The sequence below is a fragment of the Branchiostoma belcheri genome, unplaced genomic scaffold, assembly GCF_001625305.1.
Source record: "Branchiostoma belcheri isolate BF01 breed outbred unplaced genomic scaffold, Haploidv18h27 scaffold17, whole genome shotgun sequence".
NCBI lineage: Eukaryota > Metazoa > Chordata > Leptocardii > Amphioxiformes > Branchiostomatidae > Branchiostoma > Branchiostoma belcheri.
In genome coordinates this window covers 906,188-930,687 of record NW_017803157.1, presented here as the reverse complement: position 1 = coordinate 930,687, position 24,500 = coordinate 906,188, and the positions used below count along the sequence as shown (strand labels likewise).

The 24,500-nt window shown below is 40.7% G+C and overlaps 4 protein-coding genes across 4 annotated transcripts in view; 3 read left to right on the top strand and 1 right to left on the bottom strand.

Annotated features, from left to right (window-relative positions):
* The window catches only part of LOC109466674 (LIM domain-binding protein 3-like), a 29,956-nt gene extending 24,137 nt beyond the window's left edge, over window positions 1-5,819 (top strand). The window contains 4 exon segments of the mRNA XM_019764412.1: window positions 1,885-2,005; window positions 2,596-2,711; window positions 4,290-4,349; window positions 4,351-5,819. Coding sequence (XP_019619971.1) covers window positions 1,885-2,005; window positions 2,596-2,711; window positions 4,290-4,349; window positions 4,351-4,461 — 408 coding nt within the window. The 3' untranslated portion in view covers window positions 4,462-5,819.
* A 958-nt stretch (window positions 5,820-6,777) lies between these two features.
* On the bottom strand, window positions 6,778-13,273 carry LOC109466694 (magnesium transporter MRS2 homolog, mitochondrial-like). Its single transcript, XM_019764444.1, has 10 exons — window positions 13,096-13,273; window positions 12,586-12,662; window positions 12,269-12,305; window positions 11,356-11,468; window positions 10,595-10,765; window positions 9,371-9,501; window positions 8,987-9,100; window positions 8,098-8,253; window positions 7,356-7,473; window positions 6,778-7,034 (listed from the first exon to the last, which is right to left on the bottom strand). Exons 1-10 carry the CDS (start codon window positions 13,256-13,258, stop codon window positions 6,891-6,893), a joined length of 1,224 nt encoding a protein of 407 aa, XP_019620003.1. The 5' UTR covers window positions 13,259-13,273; the 3' UTR covers window positions 6,778-6,890.
* A 244-nt stretch (window positions 13,274-13,517) lies between these two features.
* On the top strand, window positions 13,518-17,432 carry LOC109466707 (N-acetylserotonin O-methyltransferase-like protein). Its single transcript, XM_019764462.1, has 8 exons — window positions 13,518-13,658; window positions 14,028-14,162; window positions 14,761-14,802; window positions 15,260-15,324; window positions 15,511-15,572; window positions 15,923-16,028; window positions 16,610-16,721; window positions 16,936-17,432. Exons 1-8 carry the CDS (start codon window positions 13,569-13,571, stop codon window positions 16,996-16,998), a joined length of 675 nt encoding a protein of 224 aa, XP_019620021.1. The 5' UTR covers window positions 13,518-13,568; the 3' UTR covers window positions 16,999-17,432.
* A 1,255-nt stretch (window positions 17,433-18,687) lies between these two features.
* Window positions 18,688-21,862, top strand: LOC109466665. Its single transcript, XM_019764400.1, has 2 exons — window positions 18,688-19,290; window positions 19,685-21,862. The coding sequence occupies exons 1-2, from the start codon at window positions 18,688-18,690 to the stop codon at window positions 21,860-21,862; spliced, it is 2,781 nt and encodes a 926-aa protein (XP_019619959.1).
* Window positions 21,863-24,500: the final 2,638 nt, after the last annotated feature.

Below are 24,500 nucleotides of genomic sequence, written 5' to 3'. Positions count from 1 at the left end.
GTATGTGTACCAAAGCCAGGCCTCCCATGGCCAAGGCTGTCACAAAGTTGAAATAAAGACAATCTTCTTTATACACAAAATTTGGGTCATTAAACTCTCCATGCTACATGACTAGAAAAAAAAAAAAATTAAAATAAAAAACAACTGCATGTAGCTAAGATTATCTTACAATAGCTTCAGTACTTGAAGTAACAAGAATCAGTCCTTGGCTACACCAGTATAAAAATAAATAGTACAATTTTACAGTTTGCTTAACTGAAGAACATTTTAACTTAAGAAGTTTTTGACTGAAGAATAGTCCCTGGAAAGTGTGATTTGTTCAAATTAAAGCAGGTGCTTGTGTTGAAACTAACAGTAACTTATTGCTTCCTTCATCATCATGATGGTAAGACCATGGGATAACTTAGAATAGTGTTGGACATTTAGCCCTTTTGTCATAAGTTATCATTTTGTTTTTGTGCAAAATTTTGCGTAGCCAATCACAGCTAGAGCATCAGATTGTGTGATTTATAATACCCTGTAATTTTGCTGTTTGTTGTGTGGCTGGTGAAGCTGATTAGTGTGCTAGCCTGAAATCCAGCATGGACCAGTTAAGCTGCAAAGCTTATGATACGGAGCAGCTAAAGCTTATACTTATAATATGGCTGGATTTCAGGCTATAGTGTGGTGGTGCAGATGTGATTTTCAGGGTACAGGCCTGACATGTAACCATTGTGCCTGTGTTTTAATGTTTTTGATGCATGCTTGTGTTAAGTTATATGCTATGTCAGTATGTGTATGTTGTGTGTACGTAATTATGTGGTAGATTCTACCAATGTCTTTGTCTAACTCAGTGTATTTGGTGTGTCAGATTTAGCGTTGCTATTGTTTGTTGTACTTATTAAGTACATGTAAATTTGTATGTGGTATGTATGATTGTGGTGTTCCTAGTGTGTATCTATCATTAACGGTTTTGTTTTTTAAGAATGAGATATATTTTGTATGCCAGACTTATCATATAGTACTTATTGTGCCTTAAAGTTACATGTAGATATACCATACATATTGACACAATGTCTGTGCGTGTGTGAGTGTGATGTGGATAATTACCATTGCTTGCAGTGCCTAAAGCTGTATTTTTCTTTTTGTTTGTTTGTTTTTATTTATTTTTCGCACCCACTCCATTGGCATGCTTAATGTTGTGTACATGATGACACCATTGCTTTCATCCACAGACATCCCGAAAGCTCCATGGTAGCAACGTGCACGTTACAGTCAAAGTTGTGAGTTGCCTGCATGCACGCATAGTAGTTCTGCTTCCAATCTCTGCATGATTATGATTTCTGTAGAAACCTACACCCTGCATGTTATAGGTTAGAATGTTAACAGCATGTTTAATCCATTTTTAAGAAAAGTACTATTTATTGGAATTTTATAAGTGGTAATATCTAATAAGTTTTAAGTATAATATTTATTGACAGATTTCTCCTTTGCAAAACTTATGAAAAGTTCTGGTGAACCAAAAAATTCTAGCCAAGTTTCAAAATTTAAATAGAGCTTGGTAATGTTCTCTAACTTGGGTAGAGTATCTGCCATGTTCTGAACAAAAACCTTCTGACACAGTATTCTTTAAATTTCATTTTGTCATCCAATGAGGTTCAAAAGGGAAAGAAATCACTATAAAGAACTGAAGATGAATAATCTTTCAGTTTGTATTATTTTGGGTCCCTTTAATACCTCACATACTATATAGCAGTAAAAAGGTGCTTAAGGTATTCTATATCTCTAGACCTCTTTCATAGTGTAGTGCATATTATATGGGGAGAGAGAGAGGCATAATATATGCTCTTATTAGGCCAACTTCTGCTGTGATTGGCTAATGCCCGCTCCTTTCCCCACCAATAGGAATCCATCATAGCGAATGACCTGCAGTTCCACAAGCACTGCTTCCTGTGTGCCAAGTGTAACTGCCAACTGGACCCCAACGGCTACCATCTGTGGGAGGGTGCACAGATCTGTGATATCTGTGAGTACAGTCATTCATCCAGCTTCTGCATGGACCAAAAGGTTCTAGAGTTCGAATCCCAACAGTTGTCACTCACCTGACATGCAAAAGTGGAACTGAAAACTGATATTTCGTGTAGGAATCTACGCATTGTTAACAGTGTATATGAATGCCTCCGTGCACAGTCAAAGATTGGAAAAAAAAATATCTGCCCTCTTATCACTTAACAACAGCGCATTTTTGTTCCAGGAAGGTCAATATAGATTGGGACAGTGTTGATTCACCTTACTATAATATGTAGATAAAGTGACCAGAATATTGACTTAGAAATGTATGGTTTTCAAGCCCAAAAACTGTATTGGATGCCTTCATCTTCTTGACTTGTAAGAGTAAAGTTGGACCAGTAGAATTGCAAGACATTGCTTCTTAGTCAAGTTAGGTAATTCAGCCTTCAGGCTGTGATATGTTCTTCAAATAAAACCCATATCATATTATGATGTATGATGTTCACGACAAACATAGCTGACTACAGACAATATGAACTGTCTCTTGGTTCTGGTACTGGTATCTGGTGATAACAAAGTAACCTTATTATTATGTCTACTTTAAAGGCTTTTCCAAGAGCATGTCTACCAAGTGCGTTGCGTGTGACTTCCCTATCGAGCCTGGCGATCGCTGGCTAGAGGCCCTGAACTGTGCCTGGCACACAGAGTGCTTCTGCTGTGCTGTAAGTACTTCAAACAAGATGTTGTATATCACTATATTATCAGGATGTTTGTTTACCTACTTAGCAAGAAGACAACAACTAACAACTTTCTTGACATTTAAGTATGCTGTAGTTCTTTGCCTGAAGTCTTATGAAAAAATCAACATCTAAAATATTCTTGACATTATGGCATGTTAACTCAAGACTCTTTGAATTGATTTCAAGCCTTAAAGTAATATGTATCTCTTCTTATTAATTAGTACAACTGTAGAACAAAGTACATGTAGGAAAAGCCTGTGATAGAATAGTACTAGCACTGGTACATGTACATGTATGTTATCAAGACTGGATTTTCAGATGGAAGGGCATCTCTTCTTTTCTGCAATGAAATCTGTTGTATTTCAGGATTTTCTGCGTCTGCAAGACTAAGTGTGTATGGCTTTTGTCTGTAGAGTGTCATGTGATGGTGAAGTTTGCCTGTATGAAGATTATCAACTGATACTCTTCTGTTGTACTAACTAACTCTGGTAACTCTGAACTGGTCACTTAGTTCTGCATAGTTTACATACAATCAAGCTCTACTTGTTTTTCCAGTTATTTTGCATGTGATAAGTTTCAACATGTTCTCATAGTTTATTTTAGTGACACTGAAAGTCACTGATCAAAATGTCTGGAAGTAATCTCCTTAATTCATCCAGTTACTATAGTAGAGTTTGATGTGTCTGTGAAGATGTATACTGATCAGGACTGATTGGCCAGTTAACAGAGAACCTGTTGCTAACATTAATGTTTTAAATGCTAAAAAGTGTCTTTTTCCATCTCTCTTGACCTGGTCATGCTTCGCTGTCCCGCCCGTACGTGTCCGTTCGTCTGTACATCCGTGCGTGTGTAGGTCTGCCAAGCCGACTTGGAAGGCCAGCCTTTCTACGCTAAGGGCAAGAAGCCTTTCTGCAAGAACCACAAAAAGCAGGCCATCTAAATGCCCCGGCCTACCACTGTACGCAAGAAACATTTCATTTCAGAGTGCTCACCAGTTTAGACAATGTTTCTCTACCATCACTGGATACCTAAATGTTGAATTGTAATCTGTAAGAAATGGCATGGTTGACTGGAGAACATGTAACTTCTCCAGTTAATTCAAGGGGAAGGCATACATGTAGCATCATGTTTGCTAGACTCCTGAGTTTGAAAACAAAGAAAACACTTGCAGTGTAACTCTGGTGGGAATTCTGTTAAATGTTGACATTTCCTGCATTTCCTTTAACACCTGCTAGGGGTCATGGTCAAGCATCCAAAAATAATGATTAAAAGTAAACTTTACACTGAAGTGTAGACAGTCAAACCTTGCCAGTGGAATCAGTTGTGACAAAAAGAATTAGTTTCATCCCACACTTTTTATTGTAAGGTTTCTCCTGTATAGACATGCACATGCACATGCGTGTCAGTTAAGAGTAAAAGTGTTGGGTTCTTGGCCAACCTCTCTTTCTGCTTCCCTTGTTCATGTCTTTTTCTCACTTAATTTACTAACTGCTGCCTATCAAGACATTGCAGTGGCCTTTTTTGCTTCCTCTCTCTTATGATTTTTTATTTTCTTCCCAGGTTTGCCAAGTGGAGTTGGAGGGAGCTGCTTTCTATGCCAAGGGGAAGAAACCATATTGCAAAATTCATGCCAAGCAGGCTGCTTGAGACTGTCTCCATGGCAACTGTTGTCATAGCAACAACAATAGACAACACTTTGTGTCACAGCTCTATGGAAACCACAGTAACATAGCAAAGTTTCTGGTAGATATGATATAAAGAAGTGGAATGATTTCACCCAGCTAGCAGGGTCAGATGCAAGGACAATTTGAGAAAAAGAGCCAAATGGTCATGTCTGCATGAAAAGTCACATAATTATTGACTTGCATGAAGAAAGAGGACTTCAGTTATAAGTCACGCAAAGAGATTTTATGGCTCAGGCCCGGATTGTTTTATTTTGATGTAAGAAGACTGTAAGCAATGAAGGAAACGCCAGTGTAAGGTTTTGATGTTTTAACACTTTCCGTAGAGTTGGCTGTCTTAATACTTAGGTAACTGATACTTAACTGATGGAGGAGACAAGGCCAGCCTACCCTGGCGGTGACCGGGTGTTGTGCTCACGGAGACACGTGTCCGTGGGTTGGCCCTGCCCGAGGCTGGGCCGCCGTAGGTGATCGGAAGTGCACACGCCTTCTGTCATTCTCGTGTGTGTGCCGAGGGTAAAAGGGCCGAAATCACCTATGGCGGCAGGCACCCTCGGGTCCTCCCCTGATGATCAGCACCCGGCGCTGTCCGCTGGCGCCGGAGACCGTCCCAACTCGCAGCACTCCGCTAAACTACTTCCCGCACCCACGTCTCACTGCTCATCTTTTAGTTTGCACCGAGGCCAAATCACAGCCTCGTTACTCAACAAAGTTAACCAGTCTGCGAGTTGGACAGGTCCCATCACCAGCCCAGGGTAGGTGGGGCAGACGTATGGCGCTACTGCGGTTTGCGTAGTGCGTACGTACGTTGGTCGCGTGTTTTAGAGAAGTGCACAGATGGAGAACTGCAGGGTTTCGCCTTTCACGTGTGTGTTGTGTTGTGTTGAACAAGACTGAGAGATGGTGCTAAAGTAAGGAAGGCCAGAGGAGAGAGAACTAGTTTTATCACTTATCCCTGGTGTGGGGTCTCACCCACCGACCACCCTTGTATATGTACTTGCATGCAAATCACCCGTAGCAAATTTATCTTATACCCACCAAGTGTGTGAAAATTATAAGTTTGATAGAATGACGTTATGTTGCAACATAGTGAAATTATGAAGTGCTTTTATAGAAATCATGATTATCAATTTAAAATACGTTATGGTAAAAGGGGCTATGCAAAATTGCATACGTAAAAACATGAAGGTACTTAATATAGCTTTGACATCAGCATAGTATACTTTTGTAACCAAACCCTATTGGATTGTTTACATACAGCTAGAGCTGTGGTAATTTATGCATAGTAGCTTGAAAAGCTATAATGTGTGAAATCCTTCCCGCTTAGAATGAAGAGCTGTTGGGATTTGCATTTTATATAATATAACTCAATAGAGAATAAATCTGGGTCCCCTACCCTGGAACTGTACTTTCTTTTTGTGGTCTTTCTTGTACTGTTTGTTTGTTTCGCATAACTGGTAAACCACCTTTAGAGGCAACACACCAGTTGTGTAGGAATTGACTGTAAGGTTTGAGAAACTTGTGTTTGGAATTGCCAAACAACAAGAACCACAGACATGTAGACATAACTAGATGAATGTAACATGTAACCCAATAATGTGCCTTTAAAATTTTTATTCACAATTGTTGTAACATTGTACGGTATATATAATTTTGCAAAGAAATCTTGCTGATTACAATTTCTACCACAGTGACTTTATATATCACAGCCTTCAATGGCCTTTATGAAGATTTTTAATATGGCAGTTTATTCCAATTACCTGCATGCTAAGGAAAAGGATTTGTTTCACAGAAAAGGACAATTTTTTGAATTTTTAAAAAAAGTAATATGTATTACGTATGTAACATAATTCAAATACTTATTAGTGTTTTTGTACAACAGAATTCAAATTCTACTCAACTATATGTAGAAATAGCTCTCATTTTAACATCTCACATGCACCTATATAACAAGTGTCTAGAAGTGGACAATCATGTTTAAAAAGTAACTTGTAGTATGAATCTTAAGTGTGCGTATGGGATCTACATGTCCATTATACTGTACTATCACCTAAAAGTTGGTCCATGAGATGAAAATGTTAAGTGCTGACAGATATCCTGGCTTTTTATAGCAATACTACAAGTTAAAAAAATTGCACATATTGACAAGCTATATCAACAAGCCTGACAAGACATATAACAACACCTTGTTTTCTGGTTTGACAGTCATGGTTCATAAATAAAACATTAAAACATACCTGTACATAAACTACACACTAAGTTACATCCAGAAATTCAATGTTTTAATATACATACATGTTACCACTGTATTAGCGTACTTTGTATCCAGAATGTCAAAATTTCAATGTCTTGTATCTTAAATTTTTTCCCTGGTCCACACACAAATTATAGTAAAACAGTATAATTTTATCCCTCCTATCCAGTACATACATGTAGTATTTAATCATAATTTATCTCATCATCAGGACTGAAAATGTCCTTACTGTCCAGATGGTTTGAAATTCTTCCAGCTCCACTTTCTAGTGGGTGGAACCTCCCTTCCCAGAAACCATAGCAACCGTCTCCATAGCAACCCGCAGCCTGCAAACATCACACCTGTGATGATCCAGAATGCCTTTGGGTCCTGTAGAACAAAAACAACAAGTTTTGTGTGAATTCATGAAGTCAACACAAACGGCTGGGTTAATATTAAAATAATGAATTTTGAACTTCTAATCAAAATACTGCATAGATAGATGGAAAAACTGCAACAGCTAGGAAGAAAAGGGCTTTCCTCAACTGTTGGGGGCAAAATACGACCATTTTTTAGTTGATTCCAATTTAGTTGAACCAGAATCTTGTTTTTTTTTCAAATCAGAATGAAATTAAGAGGCGAATCCGAGAACCAACAAATTAAATTGGTGTGGCCTAAGAATAACACTGGTAGAACACTACTGAAGTTTACCTCCTCCAGTGAAGATAACAGGTTCATGCCGAAGGCTGTACCCATCATTCCAAACAGAGCGATGGAGAAGGTTCCCATGGTCAGCTGCACGTTCAGCCTCATCATCACGTTCCTGTGGCTGTGGGGAGGGAGACAAAGATGGGTGGGAATGTGATGATGATGACAGGTTTATTTGCAACATGTGCACACATGTACATTAATATTATACTATTGCAGTCTTTGATGGCTGAATTGGAGCATGAGACACTTAAAATTCACCAGGAGACATTTAAAATTCATTATAATATGTCATTCAAAAATTCAACACTAAAAAGTAATGTACTATTTTTAAATCTAGAACCTCTGCATCTAAGCTGTGTGAAGTTGTTCTTTGTCCTTAAATGTCTGTAAGCTCCCTCGTGTGAAGAGCACAGTGAACAGTGTGCATTTGTTGTACATGTTGTCCGTGCACATGTCTTGCATGGGATAGGATAGGATGGCAAGAGCTAGACAAGGACATGTATGGGGTGGACGACAGCAAGGGACATAAACTTTTTGAGTTGATCGACCTTTTCTAGCTCCATGATCTGACACCCGAGTGATGAAACGTTGTACAATCAGTTTTCCAACATTGACATTAAGGAAAAAGGATAATCCCTATCTATCGACCCTATTTTTTTTAGGACTGACACAGGAAACACAACATTTTTATCCTCCTTACGTACGCAGCCCTACAGAGAATTTCTCCGGTTGCTTGCCTCACCTGTCCAGGTTCATGAAGATGATCTGTTCCGAGTCCTCGATCAGGTCCTTGACCTCGGCGACCCTGTTGACGATGTCCTCTGCACGTCCCAGACAGTTCTCCAGGAGGAGCTCCATCTCATCCACATGCCGGAGGTGGTCTGGTTTACCGTCAGACCTGAGGAGAATAACAGAGTAGTCATAGCAACCAGGAGATGATGTTACCCCTACCTATCCATCTGCATGTATAAATAGAACAGTTACTACCAACTCTATATAAATTGCTTTTTCTCAGTCCCAATTTTTTTTCCATACACGTACATGAAGTGACTTGCCTAAGCTGACCACTTGTGCAACGTGACCACAACTAACACTATTTGGGACCACACATGGCCCAGTCTCTGCCTATGATGACAGCGTCATTTTCAAGTGTGGTAGAAAACTTTTTTTATGATAACTACTGAGATATTTTTATGGAATTGGCCAGCTTGCCATTGACTTTGACAGCATGACAGTCTTTGTGCAACATATGACTGTGTATGTGATATACTGTACATGTGTTCATCAGTTTGAATTAAAGGACATGAACTTCAAAATCTTGTCTCTGTCACCATGCTTTTTGTACTAAGACCACTTTTCCTTGATTGGTCCCCTGGGAGTTGTCAAGGTTGACTGTATAACAAAGGGCTGGGAGGAACACTTGAACCTGACCGTACATGTATTTACTAGTGAAACTGTACATGTATGTCCAAACTTTCCCTTTTCGACATGTTCATCCTCAAGTTTAGCTTGATGTAGTTCATGTACTACATCTGTCCAAAAAAGCTTTTATTGTAAGAATGTGCTTCATCTCTTGGACATGGATCATACATGTACTTAAGTATGGCATAATCTCAAATAGAAATACTTACATGTTATTGGTGATCTTGTCAGTAAGACACATCCCTTCTATAGACTCATCATAGTCTAAGATGTCAGTCAAGACTTCTACATACTCCCTCACATCTGTCTGGAACTCTGTCAGACTGGTGGAGGAAAAATCAGACATCAGGTCACATAATTTTCGACCGCACTTGCACCAGTGCAAGTAGCTTTACAGACTGTTGCAACCACTACAAATTTCCAGTAAAGGTACATGAAAATGTAAAAAACAATCAGTAACTGTTTCCCATTTGTTATATGAAAATGCTTCTATCAACTGCTCCTTATATGGGCCTAGACAGCACATACTGTGTTGTACAGTACATGTACTAGGTACTGTAAAAAAAGTGCATAAATACAGAAAAGCTGCAAACCTTTTTCTATACTGTAGCAGCACTCTGAGTTTGGACCTGTCCAGAGACATGAAACTAGGTTCTACCAGATCAGTCAGGACCTGGAGTATGGCCGGTTCTAACACATCCAGCTCCTTCTTCAGACTACTGATCTGAAACAGAAAGGAGACATGTCACATCAGGGCTCAAAATACCACCTGCATATGCACCTTAGTGCAGGTAACATTGGAGCTATGCAGCTAGGTATTTCTGTCTGATCATCATTCTGATGTCTTCCTGCACCTATAACCTGCACTGGTCCATGTACTAGGTTTATATACACATGTACAAAATGTAGGTTTACGTGGATTTACATTAGCTGTATTGACTGTCACCGCATTAAGTATAAAGGAAATAATGCTAATAGATTCTCAACAGTTTTAGAGTGATCCACTTTGTCTGGTGCCAATAATTCTAAATGTTACCTGTACTGGTGCACAAGAAAGTACTGTAACAGTAAAATGTATTTTGAATTATCATATAGCCAGATGACGGCGACCAATCAGAAGGCTCCATTTCCCCCATAACCCAGGTCATTAACGATATACGGACCCGCGGGTCCGTAACCGACGATACCATTACATGACAGGGTGGTGTTTTCTTCTAACCTACTTCAAATTCTAAAGACCTTTCTGATAGACTTGTTTATGTACAGTAGTAAATTAACTTAGTTTTAATAAAACTAAATACAATTAAAATCAGCGGTAGATTAAGGAAAAAAATTATTGATAAACCGCAGAGATGGATTTGGACAATAGTGGTGGAGAAACAGTTGAGGAAATTCAGCGGTAAACTTCAGCGGTAAATTTAGTTCCTACCTGTAACTTTCAGCTTTAAATAATTGGTTTGTTGCGATGAGAATTCACTTAAATGCAGAATTAAAAGATTTATATGTTACACTGGAGTTATTTCCCTTATGTGTCTGCTTGATGTACACGCATATGTGACAATATCTATATGATAATAATGTTAATGACCCGCTTTCCTTCGGTTTATACGGTGTTATAATTCATGGTCGGTTCCTATAACCACCTCATAAACGACCTCGTCCGCTCCGCGGCCTCGGTCGTTCATTCGGTGGTTATAGGAACCGACCATGAATTATGACACCGTATACACCTCAGGGCGGGTCATTAACCCTATATTACACACTTTTTTCATCATTGTTTTAACACGGTCTCTCACCACCATTTCTCCTACACTCACCCTGTAATTTAAGATTGCCTCCAGACCCTTGAACTCCAGTGGGAGATGAGCTACAGGAGAAGAGTTATCTCCCTCCAGCTGAGTCTTAAGTTCCCCTAAGAGAATCTTGTCTCTGGGTTCCTCAGGATCCAGGATGTACACACAGTCAGGGCTCACTATCGCCTTGATTTCCTGAAAATACAAAATAATGACTACAGAAAATGTCTGCTAGAAAATGCTGAATGCTTCTAGAAGACATGCACCCAATATATTTATATATTTCTGGATGAAAATAAAAAGAAATAAAATGCCAACATTCTTTTTTTCGATCATGGATGGATATACAACGTATGTCTATGGATTTATTATGATTATATGCTTATGACGTTAGGACTTCCATCTTGTCTTGACAACTATATCTTGTTATATCATAACCTCTTTCCTTAAGACCTCAATGACAAGCGGTCATTTGCAGCCAAGGGCTGAATGGTGAGGAGCTTACAATTATTGGGGCTGAATGGCAAGGTTCTGGAGCAGCTGCTATTTGGCGCTACCTCAGGTGACCTCAATACGACCCCAGGTGCAGCCATAAGACCGTAAGGTTTGAACCACTCTCACCGGGAAGGTCCCCTACTCTTTTGTGTGGTGGGTTCTTTAACATGTATAGGGTGTGGCTCTCCCTGAACATGTTAATGTCCTATCCAAGGGACCTCCCTAACCGAAGCTTCATTAAGACAAAAAACATCTAAAACAAACAACCAAAATGATTGACACCAGTGTACCTCCATCCTGATAATGATGGCCGTGTCCCTGGGCTGCAGAATGGTCTGTTGTTGGAAGCGCAGGTCCCGTACCTGCAGACCTAACTCCTGGCACAGGGCTGGCTTCCTGATGTCTGGAATAACAACTTTCTACATCAGTGTCTACTACATTAACTTATGTACCCATGTACTAACATGTATGCTATCTAGCAAACTAGTCCAAAACTGCAACTCTGATGTATTACTAACATGATAAGATTTTGTGAGACCTGGGCTTACATGTTGTTTTCCTTGTCACTTTAAGCCAGCATTCTCAAGGTAGCAGATCATGGGGAGCAGACGAAAGCTAAAAAGGCTGACACTCAGACCAACTCAACGTAGCATAATTTGTTTATTCGTTCGAGTAGAGCCTGCCGATAGCACATGATGTCTAACGTATCGCGGCGTTCTTCCAGTCTTGGAAAAAACGAAAAAAATACGTGTGTACGTCAACGAAAAAAATTAAAAGCAAATTTACCGATCTCAATAAAGTTCACTGTTTTTAATGCGTAAATGTGACTCGTGTTTGTATTCTTTGTGTCGTTATGTGTTCGATGCCCTGTCCACCCCCCACCCCCATAGTTTCAATGAAGGCCGAGAGTTTGAGCCTCAGAGTCTCTTAATCGGAAAGGCCGGGTATTTGAAAAAAATGTGCTGACAAATTGGCTTTTCAAATAAGCGGCTTCTACTGTATTTCAAAAACCATATTATTATTATCTATAGCATGCTGGAACTAAACACATACACATGATAGGCATTGTAGCGTGCAAGTTTCATGTGTACATATGTATACATATACATGACATGATGACTTAAGTCTATATTTGAAACTTTTAAAATAATGTCATAAACAAAGAGCATAATACATGAAACGACAAGAAAGTCGGATGTTTACCAAATCTTGTATGTCTTCCATCGGCACCGAATTTCACCTGAAGAGATAAACATGTTGAGACTGAATACAAGTCCTTCTGACAAAACTGGACAGATGAATTTTCTATAATAATATTTATATTATATTATAAATTTGATGCACTTTTCCACAAGAATCTGCACTGGGGGTACTGATTACAAATCACGCATTTGAATTTCTGCCACTGATCACTAATTACCTTTAATTCTCAGAACTGATTAAGTTAAATCATGAGGCTTGAATTATTTTAAATATCTTATTATGTACCGGTACATAATATTTCATTAAAAGTGACCTACCGCACGGAAGATAGGTGCACTGGCTGCCAGTTTCTTATCAGGCTCTAGGCTCAGCCGTTTGGGCAGGAAATCTGGGACTGAAAGACATATTAAATGAAGTTCAGATTTTTAAACAAACTCTCCTGCAGTTCCAGAACAGGCTGCTAGGGGGTCCAAACTTACATCTTCCCGAGCACAAGAGCTACCTATCCTCCAAAATTTGTGACCCTAGCTTTAGATTACGAGATACATGTGACAATGCCGGTGGTTCCGCTGCAGTACCATAACAAGCCGCCAGGGGGCCCAAAATCCAATCATTTCGACGTCTCATCCTACCCACCTACCAAATATTAACACTCACACACACGCGCGCGCGCACACACACACACACACAAACACACACACACATCCACACGAACGCAATCGAAAGCATAACCTTCTTGGCAAAGGTAAAATGTGCTCTAGCTTAGTAGCTAGCTATAGTGATACGGAAATACGACACCGGTAAAAGAAAATCGTTTCTAACGTTACCGTGTCCATGGCAAAACTGCCGGCGGGAACAACCAGTGTTTTTCCATCTCTGGTCGAAGTCATCTTGCCGTTTATGTCTCAATATAGAGAACACAACACCAGGAAAACCCGCAGTGCCGGAAAAATTCCGTCTGCAGAGAAAAATACCAACGGGCGCAGCCATGATGATGATGATGATGCAACGCCTTCCCAAATGGCTCAATGGAGCAGACCACTTGGAAAATAGTGGTGGAACTTTGCATTTTAGATATCTTTAGAAGCCTAAAATTGACATTACAAGTGCTTTTCTGTAAGACAATAAATAAAAGAATTCTACAGTTTATGTGTAGTCTAAATTAATGTGCTTGATGATATTTCCGATGTTTTTTTTTACAGAAAAGAAGCAGTACCCCACTAAATAGTGTCGTCGTCCTATTAAGGTCAGGGGTCAGAAAGTGCAGGCGTGAGTCTATCCTGGGGAAACAGACTTCAAGATGCTGCAACCTCTTCTTCCAACAATCCTTGAACAGAGAATTGTCCTCGCCAGCGGGTCTCCAAGAAGACAGGAAATCTTAAAGAGGATAGTGGGTTCTTCACGTTATTTCTATGTCTTGCATTGTTGGCTAGACCAAGGAGGTTTAAAATCAAACCTCCTTGGCTAGACCACACCTCATCGATCACCTGAGTAGAGTAGAGAGCACTTTGCTGGGCACGGAGTGGTAAAATTTAGTTCCATCACCTTTTCTACAAAATTACACATTATTAGCTCTATGGTGGTTAGGATACGTGATTTTGCTAATATCATGCTTTTCATCTAGCAGTTATAGTTATACATTTGTAAATAAATTAGAAATTGTTTAAAAGTAAAGTTAAACGGCTCATAAAATATAACAGAATTTCACGGATACATGAGTGTTAATTATTTTCTTTCATTTGTTTTCACCACTGTTAAGGGGTTGAAGTTTGAAGTTGTTCCATCCAAGTTTGAAGAAAACCTGCAGAAGTCATCCTTTGCAGGCCCCCATGAGTATGCCAAAGCCACGGCCAGAGGGAAGGCACTGGAGGTGGCTGACAGACTGTACAGTCAGGTAATGTACAATCAAGTCAGGTTAAATCAGCATGCTGGCAGAACGCACTGCACCTGTGAGAAACAACAGTTATAATGCCCACAATAAACCCATAATGTATTGTGCATAGCACTTCGGTTGAACGTCTCATTTCCGCATATAAGGTTAACATCCCGTCTGTAGTTTCTAAATGTTGTGTCAGAAAAAATATCATCTGCAACAGGCAAAATTCTAATGCAACGTTGACCAAAAATCCAACGAAAACTGTGAAAAATGGGGGTTTTGGGCAGGCGCAGTACGTTTTGCCGACGTGCTGGTCAAATCTGGCCATAATAGTACCAGTATGCGAACGATCACCATTTTTGGTTACATGATACTAGTACATAAATTACGGGTAAGCATATTTATTGGTGAGCAAATGCAAATTTTAGATGGGCAAACTTTTTCTTGCCAAACTTTATTTTATTCACACACTTGCTTCACTTGTTGGGGTTCCCAGAGGATGTCATCCATATAATCCCTAAAGCAACAAACTGCCTGACCCCATTAGATGAGCAACACTTGTTTAAAACTGTCAGATTTTCTTAAACAAAGTATCCAACATTTCCTATTCACACAGGTTAAAAAGCCAGACCTCATAATAGGAGCAGATACTGTTGTGGTAAGTCTGACACTTGCAGAAGATGTTGTCCACAGTATAATATGTCATATTAATGCCATGCATGACTCAATGTTTCTGAATGTTCATCTGAGTTGGTATACATAGTTACACATTTAAAGTTAAAAATTTTGTTCAAACACAAGAGATTGTTCTCGCCTAGCTATAGAACTTTCAACCAGTCACTCTGGTCTTCTTCAATAGACTGACCCAGTGAGACTTGTCACGTGACTTCTCTGAAGTGTGATATCAACACTGGCTTAAAGCCTGTTTTGCAATTTTGCATTTGAAATGAACCATTATATAAAATGATGTCAGGCACTCCAAGTGGTTGTAAAAATACTCTGTATTACAACTTACAAGAATTGAGAAGAAATAACAAGCCCAAACTAGTGGTAGTAGTACTGATTTTTATTTTACCTTTGTAAGTGCAAACTTTCTTCTGCACATTTCCCAACAGTCACTGGGAAGTGACATCATAGAAAAGCCAGCAGATGAAGAAGATGCTTTCAAGATACTAAAAAGGTGATATATTTTATTTTTTATTCAGACAGCAAGTTTGTATTCTTCTGAAATATGACGTATGAAATACCATGCACCACACATATGAATCATGACTAGATTTATCTGGGTCCTAAAAATATCAGAAATAAAAACATTGATTATGATGGGATTTTGATAAGTATGTTTTGTCGATGTTGATTCTTCCAGGTTGAATGCAAAAACACACGAAGTTGTCACAGGTGTTGTACTAGTTGTACCTTCCCTCACAGGTAAGATATCCATTTCTTGAATTGGAGCTAAACTTAAAATTGAAAAGTGTACTATATTATGTGAAATATATAATGCTAAATACATAAACTGTTGGGGCCAAAATGTAAGCATTTTGAAGTTAGTTCAGAGCCTAAAATGTTGTTTGTTTGTTTGTTTGTTTGTTTGTTTTTTTTGCAAATCACAAAAAAATGAAGCAGGCAAATCCAAGAACAATATTGATTAAACTGATGTGGCCTTAGTAGACTTCAACTTAAGGCACCAACAGTAAGTTTGAAATTGTTTTATACATGTAGTCTTGTAATGCATCTGACTTGTCTGTGTAACAATGACTGACATGTGCATATTACAGGCACAGAGAAATTTGCCACAGTAGAGTTCCATGAGTCCACAGAAGTGTGTTTTGGAGACCTGACAGATGAGATGCTGAAGGGTTACGTAGCAACAGGGGAACCCATGTGAGTTGTAAACGTCATTCTTGAATGTGATAATTTCACACAGTGTTCGTACACTATACAATGGTAAATTTTTAGTGACAGTGAGACCTTCTGTTAAAGACAACCAAACTACCAAAGTGATTTTATGGCAGTAAAACTGGATTTTTAAGGTAGATTTTTGTGCAATTTTTTAAGTGTAGAAAGTTGACTCAACCCTATGCCATAGCATACTGATACCTGTGAGGCAATAATGCAATGTCACTGAAACAAGGGGTGAGCAATGCAGTCTACACAGTCTGCTACTCCTGGGAATTGATTTGATTTATTGAAATTGCAACAGTGCAATACACGCGGAACAGAGGCAGCTGTTGCTGGTGTTGTGTCCCGCACATAGAAACGAATACTGGACAGACAATACTCATTTTCACTTGAGTCTAGTTGGGAAAGTTGTGTAAAGTGCCTTTCCCGAGGGCACAAGATCGGTAGCATGTCAGGACTCGAACCCGGGACCTCTTGATTCCAAGTCGCGCACGCTGCCGTTGCGCCACACGACCCCACTTAACACAATAATTAATAACCCTCCTTGATGTACATCTATACAGGGACAAGGCAGGAGGGTATGGGATCCAGGCCATTGGTTCCAGCCTGGTGCAGGGAATACATGGGGACTACTTTAATGTGGAAGGTTTCCCAGTCTACCACTTCTGCAAAAAGGTTTGTCAACTTTGTATTTTAGAACACTAAATTTGTTTTCACTCATACACCTCCACCCATAAAACAGTCCAATTGACTTTATTTTCAGTCTGTGAATGTGCTATTAGATTTTTTTGCTGCTTTTGATTTAACATTTTTAATAATACAAAAGGACTAAGTTATTCAAATGTTTGTGGCATACTTACCTTTGTTATTTTTCATCCCCTGCCCACAGTTGGTGGAAATATACAGAGAGAGGCAGCTCAGTTCAGCACCAAGGACAGACCAGGACTGCTGACTTTAACTCCAAAATTCAACTTGATTATAGTTAGATTATTTTAGACATAATGCATTCTTTTTTTTCTGTTCGGTGAAAGTATGAGTATACATGTTACATATTTCTTAAATACAAGTATCTTTAAGGTTTTTATTCAGATGAAAGTTGCTTTAAGATGTAATAAGATACTATTCTGAAGATGTGGTGTTCTCAGGAGTAATTTAGGTTAATTATACATATTGAATAATTCCAAATAATCATGTTGACATCACTAATGATGAAGATCGGTACCAAAATTACTTCGAGAAGGAACGACATGCTCTAGTCCTGCATAATTATAGACATAACTATATGTAGCATCCACAGCAGACCCTGGGCATAGATGAGTTAGGTTGGAATTTTCGAAGGAAGTTACTGTAGTAAATTTCAGTAATAAATTCCGTAGTCAATATTAATGACTCGACGAACTTGTGGGTCAAAATTCTGGTTCTAAAGGCATCCCCACTCCACACACAGACACACACACATACATACATACATACACACACACTGTGCTGATACACATCATTTGCACATCAAATAATAACAGAAAGTAATAACACAAAACAAGGATAAAGACTGGTGCAGGAGGAGGGAAGAAGCATGAAAAGCTTATACAAGACCCTCCTCCTCTAAACTAAACAAAATTAAATACAATTGATAAAGCTTATAGGAAATTATAGAATCTTTGCAGATTTTGTTGTTTTTTGTTTTGCTTCGCGTGGGCATGAATACATCCTGACCACCAGTTATAAGTAGGTCGTCAAAGAAATCTGTGGTATGTTCGTACGTACATTGGGAGCTTTCATCTTTTGTTTTCAAAGAAACGAAGGAAGTCTTTGAAGTCAGTAGATCGTTTTTGTTTCTCTAAATGGCGACTTAAAGTTACTTTAACAGAAGTATAAATTTGACGTTTAAGTCTATTACGCATAGTCTTTCTTTTGAAAGCAGCCACATCAGTCGGACTCTCCGTGTTGACCCCAGCTCTCTGGTTTCGACGTCTAGTTTGTTCCACTGATGATGCGTGACACCGAGGAGGAGGCGAATGGTGATGTTTTCACTCTCAGTGGCACTAACATGCGGGCCCTTGAGCTGCGAGGAACTCTAGACGAGAAGTTGGCTAGCCTCGCTATGTCAGTATCATATTCCAGCTGAATTAAGCACAGAATTGAATCGGAAACTAACAGTACAGACTGATTTGATGAATCAACGTTATGTGTTCGTACCAAAATATCTCCAGATTGATACAGGATGAGTTTGAAAAAAAATAAATATATTCTATTAGCAAGATAGCTGCTATAAAGCAATGTATATTTTTATCAAAGACCTGTCTTTATTATAAGTTTCTGTTTGCCAGAAGAAATGTCGCAAAGTATGTGGCTTGTGAATATCTTCTGGCTAAGAATGCTTCAGTTCTTTCATGTCGTCCTAGATATAGCGGAGAGTTATTCAATCAAAACCTGTAATAAACTGTGTGATCGGGTGGAATCAGACCACCGTTGCGCCACTTCGGCGGCAACACGGCTGATTTCTGTGCTGTCCAGGTCACCCTACAGTTGTGGAGAAACTGACGGTAACATTTTGTAAAATCCTCTGGTAAGGGAATTATGGTAAAATAATCTTCCGTTGTAGCTCATTGCTATCAATAGTATGGTGTGTTAACGCTCTATCATGGCGATAAAGCTTATGGCTAAAACCTCTTTGTTGCTGCTTATGCAGCTGCTAGTGCCATGTGTGGATGCAGGTAGCTGGCAGAGCTGCCGTGAGGTGTCCGTGGCGAGGTGTGGTGTAGGTGACAGCCGTAGCGATGGTCACGAGTACCGGTATGACATTGGGGCGTACCGGCACAAGTGGACCAAATACCCGCTTGAAGTTACCAGCTACAGGGGTCCCTTCGACACTGTGCCTTTGTTTCAGCCGTTTCAATCCTGTCAGGTCTGCTCAAACGAAACAAGGCCTACCCAGGGGGGTCCCACTCAGAACCCTTCACCATACACGATAACCAATATCATGATTGTTGGCAACAATGTCGGCAAGCTTGGCATTGAAAACGCAGACATCCTCTCAAAGGTCCCATGTAGTACAGATTGCAGGTTGTGGTTTGTGGGTTGTAACCTAACGGCAATAGAGTTAGGGGCGTTTGCTAAGTTGCCACAGGTGTCTGAGCTGGTCATCTGGCGGAGCAATGTCCAGACTCTGAAGAACGGCACGTTTGCTGGGATGGGGCGTCTCGAGAATCTGCTGCTCTTGGAGAATAACATCACACGTCTGGAGGTGAGAATTTAGAATTAGCATGCGTTTCTCACAATTCTTCATATCAATATTTTAGGTTCAATTTCTTAAAGTTTTTTTCTTAAAGTTTTTCTTATAAAAGGGGGCTTCCTTAGTTTTCATGTTTAAGAGCCTGCTAACCTAGTCAAAGATGTATTCAAATTTGACTCATAGACTTATAAATCTTATAGGTTGTTGGTTCTAGTCCCAGTGGACTGTTTCTCCCAGGCATAGAATTTTGACGTTTTCTTTTTTCGTTATATTCCAGTCCCTATACCCAATACAGGGAGGTAGATGTAGATGAGGAAAATACGTTGGTAATTCGTTTTAATTACTTTGATAATCAATACTTTGATGTTCTCATACAAAGCTCAGTACTAAGTATGATTTGCTGCAGGATGGCTGCTTTCATGGGTTGCCCAGGTTGTCCTACCTCATCCTTGTGGACAACCAAATCCTGACGATGTCGCCTGGCGCGTTCCTGGGAGTGCAGCCGCGGTGGGTTGACGTAAGTGCGAATCTTATCGCTACTGTAGCACCGGGGACCTTGCAGGCGATCAAGTCCGTAGAATATGTCCGCGTGGTTGAGAACAAACTGCGATCTATCGGCGTGGAGATGTTCTACGGGCTTGAACGGCTGCGAGTCGTGAACCTGGAGGGTAACAGAATCTCCCACATTGCTGAGGGCGCGTTCCACTCAAATACGTTGATTGGTTCTGTAAATCTGGCGGGAAACAGGCTGACCTTCCTGTCTGGTGGTTGGTTCAAATCGTCATTTCCACACAGTCTCAACATGCGTGGAAATGATATTGCCGCTATGGCTACGGAAGGGAGGGCCCTGCCCCAGGCGCGGGGAATCTCAATCTGGCTCGGCAACCTGCCGCGCTGCACGTGTGCGAACGATTGGCTGTACGAACACAAGGGAAACACCCTTAAGATCAAGCAGCAGTTTATCCGGGCAATCATGGTCCGCCCTCCCCCACCAAGCTGCCCCGCCTCGCCGCTGCCAATTCCCCCGGCTCCGGTCAATCCCAACGGGTTGCCCTGCCCTGTACCGCTGGTTGAGGTTACGCATGTTGAGTGCAGCGCCGCGTACAGGTACGAAGCCGCTGGCGACGTGTATTGGGAACAATTGCCAACAGTGACTTTTGCCTTCCCTGACGGTGTACATCACACACTCAACATAACATACGACACACACACGACCACACACGACAGTCTCCCGACAGGCAACCTAACCGTGAGAGTGGTGACCGACCTAAAGGCTGAGGGCTGGGTGAAATGTAAGGGACCAGAAAACCTGTTAGGGCAAACAGGAAATCACAGCCTGTGTTCTAACTACATGGGGAGGTCCAGCTTCACCCTTTGGCTTGAGACCGCCGAGCCCTTGTCCTTTGGGAACACCACTTGTACGGCTTCTTCGGAAACTGGCTCCGACACTGCAGTCTTCGCGGTGAGCGCGCGCACACACTCTGACATGACAACACTACAAGTAACCGAGCTGACACTCCTCAACACGACACCTTTCTCAGTCAGCATGAGCACTACACCACTGTCCAGTGGCATCAGCACTACACCGATGGTTACTAGCACGAGCGATGATGCAGATCTCACATGGTACATCGTGTGGGCAGCTCTGGGCGGGTTGTCGGCTGCTGCGGTAGGGGTTTGGGTATGTGCATTGACCAGTTGTATCAAGCAGAAGCTCAAGCGCAATGTCCCTGATAACATTGCAGGTCCATCCCGCGATGGCCACCAGATCGCTGCCTGCTCCATGTGGCCCCTTCCAGGTGGCAACTCGGAGGAGTCAGTGATCAGTCCGTACGCTGAGGGGCGTTTGGAGGATCACGACAGCTTTACTGATTCAGAGTCTGTCATCAGCCCTTACGCTGAGGGTGGTTTCAATGACCACCCTGACTTGCGCAGGGCCGAATCCTCGCAGTCAGAAATCGCCCCTTACGGGCTGGCGAAGCTGTGCCCAGCGTACCGCGCGTCAGGCCGCCCCCGCGCGCGCACACACCCAGTGCCGTCCCGCCCGTACAGCACCGAGCGTCCCCGTCAGAAACCAAAAAGGGCAGGGGCCGTCCTGGCTGCCTATGACCAAAATGGTCGCGACAAGTCCGACCAAAGTTGCTACAAGCACCCCTCCATCCTCCCCAACCCGGGTGCCACCAAGTCCTCTGCCTACCAGCAGAATGCCAGCGCCGCCCAGCGTGCCCGCAAGGCACCTTGCTACAACTCCCCCGCCCTGGCCACTAACCTAAAGCGCACCTTGTCCAACACATATGACCAGCATGACCCTAGCGAGGCAGTCTGCAACTCCGCGGCGTCCCCCATGGCCAATACCTACCAGCCCGCCGCCTCGCCTGGTAGTGAGACCGGTACTCAGTCCGCCATGTATGATGAAAACCATCCAGGCCAGGCCGCCACGGGTGAGCCGAACAGGTACGTCTGTCCCTCCCCTACGGCCGGTGCTGGCGGGTCTCAGGCAGGTACCTACTGCCAGAATGACCGTAGAGAGGCAGTAAACAACACCCCAGAAAACCCCGAGACAAACAGCTATGAACCAGCGTAACTGTCAGATTCAGTGAGTACAGAAGAGAGGAATGGACACGAAATTCGTTCCGACATCTTTATTGATTATTGGACAATTGGACATGATCACTCGCCCAAATTTGAAATTTTACTATAATTACCACCCCCACCCCCCAAAAATGTGTCACAATTCTGTCAATCAGCTTTGACTGAAAGTCGTCAACAGAAATGCTAACCTTTTTTCCTCGTCCAAATGTAACAAAACGTATAGCATAATGTTATTTCTCATAGAAAAAACACCAACATTCTATAATGATATTTCGCGACGCAGACAGAGCAACATCATAACGTTAGAAGTTGTGGATTGATCGTGATGATATTTGGTATGTTAGTATTTATTTCAGTTTACTTTAAAACTTTGAAGGAGAGTAACTCAAGAAGGGTGATTCACATAGTTTATTATAGTTGCAAATAATACAAATCGGGAGAATAATTTGCATAATTGACGACGAAATTTGTTAAATCATGTGTTCATGTGGTAAATGTTTTAAAACATAATAAATATGATTAATATATATTTAATGACCATCGACCACAGGCGTAACATTAGAGATTGCATATGGTAGGGGCCAAAGTCATAAAAACAAAAGTTGATGTCTTCTAGGCTCTCATAATAATGACACGAAAAATAACAAAAAATTCAACATTATTCAACATGCAAAAATCGTGATGAATGAATGAAAGCTAGAAAATGTTTCATTCTTGTTTGTGTTATAAACGTCAAAGTTAGACAAACTTGCATACATGCAAGTGAACATACATACTTCATACTAGAAATGTGCACGTATGTTACCATCCTGTAACTGCTTGGAAATGTTCGTCCCTACATTAAGAATTTTTGAAGTCGAAAAAAATTGTACAGCCGTCTGAGGGACGCAAATATGGCCAGGATGTTATATTCTCCTTAGTTGCGACTAGTGTGCCTTTGGAATGGCTGTTCCCAGAATAGCATCCAGGCTGTAGTTAATAGGTGTCCGTTCTATCGCGGTTGGGGCGGGTTTTCTTCGGGGCTGCTGAAGATCTTCCCCGCCCGCCTGAGCTAGGTTCCCCGGTAGGCTCTGCACGGCGGGAGTTTGATTATCCCCACCACGCTAATCAACTCCCGGCGTGCCAAACTCTATCACAGGCGTAACAAATCTACCGGGCGGTCTGTTGATATGGGCGGGGGAAACTATTAGAGATTGAGATTGAGATGTTTATTGCAAATTCATGCCCGAGGGCTAATTTCATACAGACATTAACAAGAAAAATGTGGTGATATAAGACTATTTGCTAACAACTTCTACGTGTACGATATACGTATCGAACCTACTATCTCTACTTAAACCTAATAACGTTATAGCCCCGAAGACAGCCTGACCCAACCACGATAGACTGGATACCAGTACTTGTAGAGTGCTGCTCCAATTTCCAATTCTAGCAACACTTTTTTTTAATATTATGATAAACGTAGCAATTTTCTAAGATGGAAATCAGGAAGGAGGAAACCGGGGCTTCTCACTATTTCATGTATGAGCAGTATTTACAACAACTGTATGAATTATTCCAGTATTTTGGTTATCAAAGAAAAAAAATACCATTATACCATAAAACTAGAAGATTCAATCTTAATTATAAACAAAACATACAGCCACAATACTCCTTCCTGGTTATGACGATATATTGTAACTGTAAATAAATTAGACAATCAAATGTGGAATAATTAATAGCATATCAACCTTGCAATACTGGTGGTGTCAATACAATAGTAAGAAATATTGGATTGTGCAAAAATGATAACTGATGTTTGTAGAATTAACATAATGTGCAAAATGGTAACTGGTGTTTGTAGCTAGAATTAACATAATGTATTTTCCTTTCCACCTAGTGTGTAATGGCAGTGCCTATCTTATGTTAGATTGATAGTTGATTGCTAAATAAAAGGGACCGTTCTGAAAATTCACATCACAATTATGTAATGTTCATAATGAGAAATATGATGTATAGAGCATTTCCAATTTGTCAACAAAAAGAGATATGTGATCTGTATTGTTAAGGACGATAAAAACCTTAAACATCGTAGCCTTGTTAAGCAAAAGTTGGTCATCGCTATAAATGAGGTTGGTTATCTGAAAGTACCAATGGAAAACTGTACGTGTAACACATGGCTGTAGTCAGAAACGTGCTGTTATCTACAAATATCATGAAGACGAAAGTAATACAATGTCAGATACAAGATTGATCCAGGCCATATTGAAAGCCTGGTATAACTGTAAAAATTATCTCTTACATTGATTCTGCTTCTTGTAACACAAGTCAGTAAAGAAGCTTTTCACATATTTTGGACATGATACAAGAGACTACTAGCATACTGAATATTAATCTTATCTTCATATTGAAAACAAATGTTGCTGTGTAATGAATAGTCATCATGTCTATCACTTTGAAAAATTCATATATTGTGTTTGACAGATCTCTATAATGCAGTATCCCCCCAAAGTGTGCACAGCTTTGAGTGCAAGTCGGATTGAGATATGCGACAACAACTGGGATTCGAGCGCGCGACCGGCTGATCTACAATACACTACCTATAACCAGTGGACAACGAACACTAAATGTGCCATTGTGTGCTATGCCTG

Excerpts from the sequence above, each read along its gene's own strand:
- LOC109466694 (XM_019764444.1), bottom strand. The coding sequence starts at position 13,258 with ATGGCTGCGCCCGTTGGTATTTTTCTCTGCAGACGGAATTTTTCCGGC. Across the intron at positions 10,766-11,355 it reads CCATCATTATCAGGATGGAG|GAAATCAAGGCGATAGTGAG; the intron begins GTACACTGGTGT and ends TTGTATTTTCAG. Across the intron at positions 7,474-8,097 it reads ATCTTCATGAACCTGGACAG|CCACAGGAACGTGATGATGA; the intron begins GTGAGGCAAGCA and ends CCCTCCCCACAG.
- LOC109466707 (XM_019764462.1), top strand. The coding sequence starts at position 13,569 with ATGCTGCAACCTCTTCTTCCAACAATCCTTGAACAGAGAATTGTCCTC. Across the intron at positions 15,573-15,922 it reads AGTTGTACCTTCCCTCACAG|GCACAGAGAAATTTGCCACA; the intron begins GTAAGATATCCA and ends TGCATATTACAG. Across the intron at positions 16,722-16,935 it reads TCTACCACTTCTGCAAAAAG|TTGGTGGAAATATACAGAGA; the intron begins GTTTGTCAACTT and ends CCCTGCCCACAG.
- LOC109466665 (XM_019764400.1), top strand. The coding sequence starts at position 18,688 with ATGGCGATAAAGCTTATGGCTAAAACCTCTTTGTTGCTGCTTATGCAG. Across the intron at positions 19,291-19,684 it reads ATAACATCACACGTCTGGAG|GATGGCTGCTTTCATGGGTT; the intron begins GTGAGAATTTAG and ends GATTTGCTGCAG.